General features: G+C 34.2%; 2 protein-coding genes across 3 annotated transcripts in view; one reads left to right on the top strand and one right to left on the bottom strand.

Moving 5' to 3' along the window:
* Window positions 1-6499, top strand: part of LOC117176238 (dnaJ homolog subfamily C member 22) — a 16558-nt gene extending 10059 nt beyond the window's left edge. For both annotated transcript variants that reach the window (XM_033366385.1, XM_033366384.1), the window contains 3 exons: window positions 2947-3311; window positions 3544-3651; window positions 4166-6499. In XM_033366385.1, coding sequence (XP_033222276.1) covers window positions 2947-3311; window positions 3544-3651; window positions 4166-4375 — 683 coding nt within the window. In that variant the 3' untranslated portion in view covers window positions 4376-6499. The remainder of the gene's footprint in view (window positions 1-2946; window positions 3312-3543; window positions 3652-4165) is intronic.
* Window positions 6500-6996: 497 nt separating this feature from the next.
* The window catches only part of LOC117175884, a 63383-nt gene continuing 61135 nt past the window's right edge, over window positions 6997-9244 (bottom strand). Inside the window, exons 16-17 of the mRNA XM_033365709.1 lie at window positions 7973-8193; window positions 6997-7465 (exon numbers count right to left, since the gene is read on the bottom strand). Of these exons, the coding sequence (XP_033221600.1) occupies window positions 7375-7465; window positions 7973-8193 (312 nt within the window). The 3' untranslated portion in view covers window positions 6997-7374. The remainder of the gene's footprint in view (window positions 7466-7972; window positions 8194-9244) is intronic.

Here is a 9244-nt window from a genome sequence, read left to right as displayed (position 1 = left end):
TTCTAAAAATTAAAAATTCTTGACCTCATTGCGACACCGGAGGACTATTTCTAGTTTCAAAAAGAAATTCAAGTTTTTTATTTGTTTATTTTAACTAGTAGCAAATTTTCTCCTCTCTCCTCTCCTCCTCCTATCTCTCCTCTTCTCCCCTAACCTCACCTCTCTTCTCCTTTCCGTTCGTCTCCTCTACTTTCCTTTTCTTTCCTTTCAGAAACCCCAAAAAGTGTATCCTTTTTGGGTTTTCTGAAAGTAGCAACTCTTTTCCTCTCCTCCCCACTCCCCTCCTCTCCTCTATCCAACTCATCACTTATTTCTTCACGGTTTCTCTTCTCTCCTTTTTTTCCCTATAAAACCCCGAAAAGGATACATAATTCACAAGAAAAATTAGAATTTTATTGGAAGCATTTTAATTGAACAAGTAGCGACTTTTTCACTGCTCTCCTTCCCACGCCAATCCTTTCCTCACGGTTCCTCTCCTTTCCTTTCCTATAAGAAACCCTCAAAAGGATGCATAATTTACAAGAAAGATAAGAATTTTATTGTAAAAAATTGATTCATTTATTTTAACAAGTAGGAATTTTTTTCCTCTCCTCGCCCTCCTCTACCCCTCACCAATTATTTCCTCTCCTTTCTGTTCTTCCTCTCCTTTCCTGTCCTATAAGATACCCCAAAAAGGATGTAGAATTTACAAGAAAAATTGGATTTTTTTTTTTTTTTAATGTATTCTTTTATTTTAACAAGTAGCAACTTTTTCCATCTTCTTTCCTCTTCTCTCAAATCCTCTCCCCTCCTCTCCTTTATTATATGAAACCCCAAAACGGATGCAGACTTTATAAGAAAGATTTAAAATTTTATTTAAAAAATGTTATTCTTTAATTTTAACAAAAAGCAACTTTTTTCCTCTCCTCTAACCTCTCCTTTTCTCACTTTTCCTGTCCTTTCTTATAAGAAACCCCAAAAAGAAAGCTGAATATAAAAAAATATTAGAACAGGAAAAGCATAGTAGAATATTTAAAGGTGTTTCAGGTTGGAATAATAAGGAAAGGTGATGAAAAAAATAGGTGTGAAGGTTGCAAACGATGTGAGACGTGTAGAAGTAGAAAGGGAAAGGACGAGCAAATGGCACTGTCGAAATTAAATAAAAGGGAGTTATCGATGAAAGTAATAACAAAAAAAGGGCTTCACATGGAAGGTATGGTGAAGGTATGGGTGGGAGGAGCTGCGGGTGCATGTATGGTGCTCACTCAGGCGTCAAAAATAGAGAGAGAGAGAGATAGAGTCAAGAAAGAGAAACAACAGGAGAGAGACAAAATAGTTCCGAGACTCTGGATTTAATGTCACGTTCAGTCCCGAAATTGATATTATATCCAGGCTTGACTGTAATAGGGAAACAATCAACAAAAAGAAAGTGCAGGGAATTTATAAGAAGTTTGAAACAATGGGAGGTGGTAGAAATGATAGAGACGTAGCTAAACGAAAACGGATGGGAAAGAGTGACAGAAAGATCGCCAAGAGGTTACAGATGGCAGATTCAAAATGAAAAGTGGAAGAATAAAAAAGGCTGAGCAATGGGAGAAGTATTGTTAAGACTGAGGAAGAAATGTATAACAGGAAAGGATACCAAAGAGATAAAGTAAAGTAAAAAAGGATTAATAGTAGAAGAGAAGAAGATTAGAGGAAAGAAGTGGAAGATAGTAGTGGCATATGTAGGAGATATTGAGGAAAATTCTGAGGGGATAAAACAACAGATTAAAGAAAATGGAGAAGGGGTCAAGCTTGTAATAGGATATTATGATGCGAAAACAGGAGATAGGGAAGGAAGGGAATGCAGAGAAGAGCAAGGAATAAAATCTAAAGATAAGGTATAGAACAAGGAGGGAAATGCATTATAAAAGAAGTTGGAGATATAATGGTTTATCTTAAAATTAAATCTAGAGGGAGTTTAGGAAAAGGAATAACGCTCAGGAAGAGAAAAGGGAACAGCAATTGATTATGTGATAGTGAAGGACGAGGTAAGAAAGATATTAGAGGGAGAAAAGAGTGATAACGATAAGAAAATAAAAATAAAAAATATCAAAATGGGAAAGAGGCATGTAAATGAAAACATAGAAATAATGATACGAGAAATAAAGGTAGTATGAGAGAGCATCGACAAAAACGAAGCTAGAAAAGGAAGGGGTAGAAGAGAATGGGATAAGGAATTTACAGAGAAGAGTATGTGAGAGTTTGGAAGGTATCCAATGAAGATAAAAAACGAAAATAGTAAACCCTTATGTTGAGATTTTAGGATGAATAGAAAAGAAATTGAATAAATGAAGATCAGAGGGAAGGGGAAGAGGAAGATAGGAAATCATCTGGTATATTTGAGATTATAAATCAATTCTGGTAATATAAGGGGAAAGAACTAAATAATGGGCATGAATAATTTGCAATATTAAGAGGAGAGGTATATTTTCTGATTTATGGAAAAAGGAGGTAGAGTTTATCAAAAAATACAAATGGGAGACAGAATAAACGTGATAGGAAGAAGGAAGGGAGTTCTTAAGGAATAAAAATATATGAGATTGGTCGAAATTAAAGATCAAAATAAATGGTATTTACAAGATGATAAAAGAAAGGAATACCAAAGTATTTAGAAAGGGGATCGGAAGAGTGAAGATGAACAAGAATAATAACATTTATATGAGAAAAAGAGGCAAGCGAAGGGATTTATTGGGGAAAGGAGATCAGAAATTGCAGAATATGTGAATGAGAAGAGGAAACATGGGATCTATGGGAAGGTTGTAGGAGAGGAATGAAAGATATAGGAAGTTGACAAGCGAATGTAGTAAAGATTTTAGAGAAGGAAGAATTGGGCAAGGAAAGAATTAAAGAGTGAATGTGAAAAATAATCCGATGGGAATATAAATGACACGTACCCATCTTATTCAATGAATTAATTTTCAGGTACATGGATTGTTGGAAATGTGGGAAAGGAAAGAGGCTCACTGTGGATTCCTTTAGTTGCATCCTATTTGTGCTACCCTACATTGTATTATATAGGAGATGAGAGTACTTGGATGTGCCTTATGGTTCTGGCATCTTATCTGAGTTTCGATTCGTTTGCCAAGCAGTGGCGTTTAAAACCGACGAAAAAAAAGTCCTTACGCAAGAGATTGGCAATTGTATTATTTTGTGTAATTCTCTACGCTTCCCTGTGGAGCAGTTATTTTTACATGAATGCCACTATTACTGACAACGATGGAGAGGAGATCAAACTCTCTGATGCTGTCAAGCATTTCCTCACTTCCCCGATTTGGTTAGATCTCAAGGTTCGTTCGACTCAAATTCTAAATAAAAATCTTATTCAGTTCAAATAACCAAAGGACAGAAAAATTAATTTTTATCCAAGTAGCACTAACTAAATATAATTTTTTTTTTAAATACCAATATTGCATCAAAATTGCATATATTGCTGCAATATTGTGTGCTGTTGGGAGCTTAATATTATTGATATCGATTAAATATTATTATTATAATCATACGAGGTTCTATTTTCTTCAGGCAAGCTTGGAGGCAACGTGGCAGCAAGCACTAAGCCAAGGATTCTGGGCAACTTGGAGACAAATAGTAGAATTGTCTGATCCGAGAGGTGAAATAAATGCCTATAAGGTTAGTTTAAGTATTGATATTTTATATCTTGTTATAGGATCTGAAAAAAGAAAGACGAAGGATTTGGAGGTGGGTAAGGGGAAGGTTGGATATGAGGGGAGCGATGAGTAACGTTGAAAGAAAGGGGAAAGTAGGGGGCAGGAGAGTAGTTAAGAAGTTTGGAAAGGAATGGAGAGCGGAATGGTGGAAGAATGGAGAGGGCGAGGATGGGAGACTGAATTTCGAGGGTAAAAAGAGGTTAGGATAAAGATTGGGAAGGGAGAGATGTGGATTGTGGAGAAGGCGGTAGGAGAATTAAACTAAAAGGGAGATGAGGGGGAAAGTGGAGGGAGGACGGTGATAAGTAAGTGGAAAGGGGTGAAGAGAGAGAAGGATAGGAAGGAGACGGGAAAGAATGTAGCAGTTTTAAGGGAGAGGATGGAAAATGGTGAATGTCCAGTGAGATAAAGGAGGGTGATAGGCATGAATGGAATACTTTGATTTTTCATACCTATATTCTCATTATTTCTTTCAGATTCTAGGATTATCTCAGACTGCCTCTCAAAGCGAGGTGACGTCCAGATGGAGGACACTATCGAGAGAACATCATCCAGACAAAATTAAAGGCAGTGATGAGGAACGTCGCAAAGCACAAGAAGTGTTTATGGAAATCCAGCAAGCTTATGAAATACTTTCAAGTGCCAAGAATCGGAGACAGCGGCGAAATAGGAAATCTACCACATAGACCCTAGATCCATATAGGTCGATATTTTTCCTACTTTCCTTTATCCTTTCCATGTCCTCCAACCTCCCTCATCGCTTCCCTACTATCACCTACTTCCCTTCTCCCATATCCATCTTGCTTATTCTTTTTTGTTTCTTCTTCTTTTTCATCCCCTCCGCTACTATCGCCACTCATCCCACTCATCAATATTTAGAATATTTAAAAAGTTATTAAAAAATTAATAAGTGAAAATTCCACTTTAAGTGAGCCCACTTTTATTTAATATATTAATCTTAAACTTACGTTAGAAGAAGGAGCAATGAGAAGAGGATGGAAAGGAGTTAGGGTGGGAAAAGAAAAGATATATACACTGACATATGCGTATGTTATAGTGTTGATAGCAGAGGATTGGAGAAACACTTAGATAGGAAAAAGTTGAATTTAAATATAAAAAAGACCTAGATAATATGTATAAAAAAAGAGAGGAAAGAAAAAAAGAATGGACTGAGAGGTGGAATGGAGTGATGTTAGAAGTAGTAAAGGAGAGGTAAAACGAAAGAAAAGAGATTGAGAGGTCACAAGAAAGGTATATATGGTGGGCCCTAGAAATAGACTGGAAGACGCTCGGATATATCGTGAGAGAAGTAAAAGGGATAAATTAAGTACTAGAGCGGGAAAGAGGTCGTGAAAGTTTAAGAAGCTAAGGGAGGGAAAGAGAAGGAAATTAGTGAGATAGTTTTGGAGTGAGGTAGAAGAGAGGAAAGGGGCCGATAGAATTCACGAGATGGGAAGAAAGAAGGAAGTGCATTAGAGAAGTAGTCTACGACATGAAACTAGAGTATATGAATAATTGGAGAAAAGAAGGGAAAGAGAATAAAAATCAAGATGGGTGATGATTGAGGAATGAAAATATAATAGATGGTATGAGATTATAAAAAGGAAGGAGTACCAAAGTATTTATAAAAGAAATGGCGAGAGAGGTGGACCAGAATATACGAGATAGGACGGGATAAGGGATAAAAATATGCGGTATGTATAAGATAATAAGAAGAGAGGAGTGCCAAAGTATTTAGAGAGGGGCTCGGAAGAGAGAAGATAAACAAGAATATGATTAAGATAAGGAAAAGAGGTAAGGGAAGCGACGTATTGGGGAAAGTAGAGCAGAAAAAGTAGAATTTGTGAATGGGAAGAGGAAACATGGGAGCATGTAGGAGAGGAGTGGAATATAAAGGAAGCGCATCAGAGAATGTAGTAAAGATTTTAGGAGATGGTGGATTCGGTGAGGAGTGGGTGGAAGAATTATAAAAAGGAGAACATAAAAAGCAGAACATAAAAAGTAGAATATACAAAGTATAACAGAAGAAGAAAAAACAGAAAATGCAGAATCCGTAATTGGAGAGAGGAAACATGGGAGCATTTAGAAGAGGAATGGAATATAAAGGAAGCGCATCAGAGAATGTAGTAAATATTTTAGGAGATGGTGGATTCGGTGAGGAGAGGGCAGAAGAATTATAAAAAGGAGAACATAAAAAGTATAACAGAAAAATAAAGAACAGAAAATGCAGAATCCGTAAACGGAGAGAGGAAACATGGGAGCATGTAGGAGAGGAATAGAAGATAAAGGAAGTGGGTTAAAGAATGTAGTAAAGATTTTAGGAGAGGGTGGATTGGGTGAGGAGTAGATGGAAGAATTATAAAAAGGAGAGCAGAAAAGGGTGATGTAGAAGAAGGATGTTGGAAAAGAATTGAAGATTAAGGAAGCTGGCAAGAGAATGTGGTGAAGATTTTAGGAGAGGATGGATTGGGCGAGGATTGAGTGGAAGAATTGGAGAAGCGAGCGCAAGATAGAAGGTGTTAAAATGGCAAGATTATGGTAGAGAAGAAGTGAAAGAAGAAGAAAATGGAAGTACTAAATCATGAACTATGTTATGCAATATACGTTGCGCATGCGCCCTTGCTTGCTCTCTTTCTCGTCTTCGATAAGTTTCTCACTGGTTTGCCAATATGTCCAAATAATTGTAAATAATTGTAAATAGTAAGGATGATATCATATAAAATATGTAGTTGATAATATTGTAAGAAACGGAAGTCATGTACACCCTTAGGCGACACATTATGAATAAAGAACTACTTCAAGATTAGAAATACGGAGAGGTTTTATTTTTTTTTCTTCGGGATATACGTGAAAACAAAATTTTTTATTCATCTGAATAAATTTTATAAACAAATACGGATTTTCGCCAATTTTCAGCTTTTAGGGAAATTGGGGAAGGGGAAGTATTGGAAGTGAGGATAGAGGAAGTGAGGGGAAAGCGAGAGAAGGAAAAATAATTAGGGAAGGGGAGAATGATAAATTAGGAGAAGCAGGGGAAATAATTAAGAATGAGGGTGCTTAGAGGATGGTGAGGGCTGGAGGTGGGAAATAGAGCAAGAGGAGTGTTGGATGGGGTATCATGAAGAAGGGAGAAGCATAGGAGGAGGAAATGGGAGGGGCTGAAGTGTGAGAAGGGAAATGTAGGGGGAGCAGGGGAAATCCGGAAATGTATTTTTTTAATAACATTTTTCTCGATCAAAATGTATAGTTTTTCTGAAAAATGGAATTTTTTTAAAAAGTATTTCCTTTATTTTTTATTACAAAAAAAATGATCGCACATACCTCATTGTTTCAGGGAACGAATCATTTTCTCTAAAAAGAAATGTTTCATTTTAATCTGTAGGAGATTTTTTTTACCACATTCAATAACTTTTTCATCTTATTAGAACTGAAAAAAATTCTCTCGCTCTAACCTAATTCTACAATTATCAAATCAGCTTTAAAAAATATTTCTTTTGTTAGATATCTATTATTTAATTCTAAAATTATTATTCTAATGATTACAAAGTTAAAAAAAAAGGTTAAGTCTTAATATTCGTAGAATCGAAATTCGGATATTTAAAAGTTCGATGTGTTCCATCTTGGATGAAACTGCCATCAGAATAAAATTTTGAAATGTCTTTTAGTTTGATGCGAGAATGAGTCGCTATTTGCTTTTTTTCTTCGCTATCGTGCTCTCTATTTTTTCAGAAAAATTAGTTGAGCACTTGTTGCTTCTGTCTTGTACCAGCGTTATCCTAAAAACAATAATTTATTGATTAATAATTGATTAATACTAGGGTATTAATCAATTTTTTTATTTCAAATACTAATTAATGTCTACTGGTCTATTATTTTTGAAAAAAAAAATTCTCTTCATCTGGGTTTGAACCCTGAACATCACTATACATGAGTAGACTCTCAACACCGTAGAGCGGGAAAAAATGACTATTTTGACTCAAAATAGTGTTCGGCCCACAAAGATTGACCCATTTGGACGTACAAATTTTTAAAGAAGCTGATAAAATTTTCGAGAGAGTTCTAACTTATATTTCTAACTAAAAAAAATTTTTTTCTAACTGTGCAGTAGTGTAATTGATAAACGCTCTACTGATATATTGTGGAATTTTCAGTTCAAATCCGGGCTGAGACAGATTTTTTGTCTTTTTTGAAAATAATAGACCAATAATCGACACGATTTAAAATTGAACATCCAAAAATTAATAGATAGTGTTAATAATTTAGTACTTAATTGAAAATTTTACCGCAATTGAGGAACATTGAGAGGACGAAGAAGATTTTTAACTATGGGAGGAACATCCTCCGGTGTTGGCAAAGCAGCGCTTGAGACACAAAGAGCTGCACTCGTTAATTGACTAACTAATGAAAAAGTACGATCGGGGCCAGAAGAGGTACGGAAAACCCTTTTTAATCTTGACCGAAGACCCATTGATGATGGATGTGGGTTCATTTGAAACGGAATTACCTACCAAACGATGATTTTATTATTTCATTAATTTAAGTAAATTAAATAATTGAATAAATATTAAATTAAATATTAAATCAAATATTGAATTTAATATTAAATTAAATATTAATTATCTACACGGCTAGCCCAAGCGGCACTAAAAATTTCCGATGATTTTGAAAGATGATCACTCCGTCGAAAATAAAGCTGAAAATCTAAAATTTGGAGGAAGCAATCTTTGAAGTCTTGTTTACAATTTGAGCGAAGAAAATGTCAAAAACCTGCACGGGTTTTCTGAGTTATTAATATAAATTTCCCAGCGTTGCCTCGACCGTCAGACGGCTTAGGCAACTCTTGGACATTTTTATTTATATCTCAGGAACTCTTGCATTTTTTAATAAGTTTTCTTAGTTTCAATTAAAAATAAGCTTATTTTTAATTTAAACTAAGAAAACTTTTTAAAAAATGCAAGAGTTCCTGAGATATAAATAAAAATGTCCAAGAGTTGCCTAAGCCGTCTGACGTTCGAATTAAATGATGAATCTTTAACAAACTAAAATGAACCAAGTAACAAAAATTAAAAACAAAAAAGTTGATATTAATGGATATTAATTTTCTACCAAAAAATACAAATCACAAAAAAGACGAATTTCCAACAACTATTTATGATTTATTATTTAAAGAATTATTATTCAATTAAAAAAGATGAATTTTAGAACGAAAAAAATATTTAGTTAAATTCCTATTTAAGAAAATTAATTTTTACAAAAAAGCAAAAAGTTTTCAAATTAATATTTTTATTTAAAAAAAAAAATAAAGTGAATTTTTACAAAAAATGAATTTGTTATTAAATAGATTAAATTTCAACAAAAAATTTACATTTCCAGTTTTAAAACAAAAATTTCAAAAAGAAATTTTTAACTCAATGCTTAATAATAATTATTAGTTTAAAAATTACTTTTCAACATGAAGAAAATGATTTTTCAATAAAAATGGTCAAATTTTCAATTAAAAAAGATAAATTTTAGAACGAAAAAAAAGTTGTAGTCAAATTCTCATTCAACAGAAT

The sequence above is a fragment of the Belonocnema kinseyi genome, chromosome 7 (assembly GCF_010883055.1).
Source record: "Belonocnema kinseyi isolate 2016_QV_RU_SX_M_011 chromosome 7, B_treatae_v1, whole genome shotgun sequence".
Taxonomy (NCBI): domain Eukaryota; kingdom Metazoa; phylum Arthropoda; class Insecta; order Hymenoptera; family Cynipidae; genus Belonocnema; species Belonocnema kinseyi.
The sequence above is the reverse complement of the archived record's forward strand: the minus strand, read 5'-3'. Positions and strand labels throughout refer to the sequence as shown.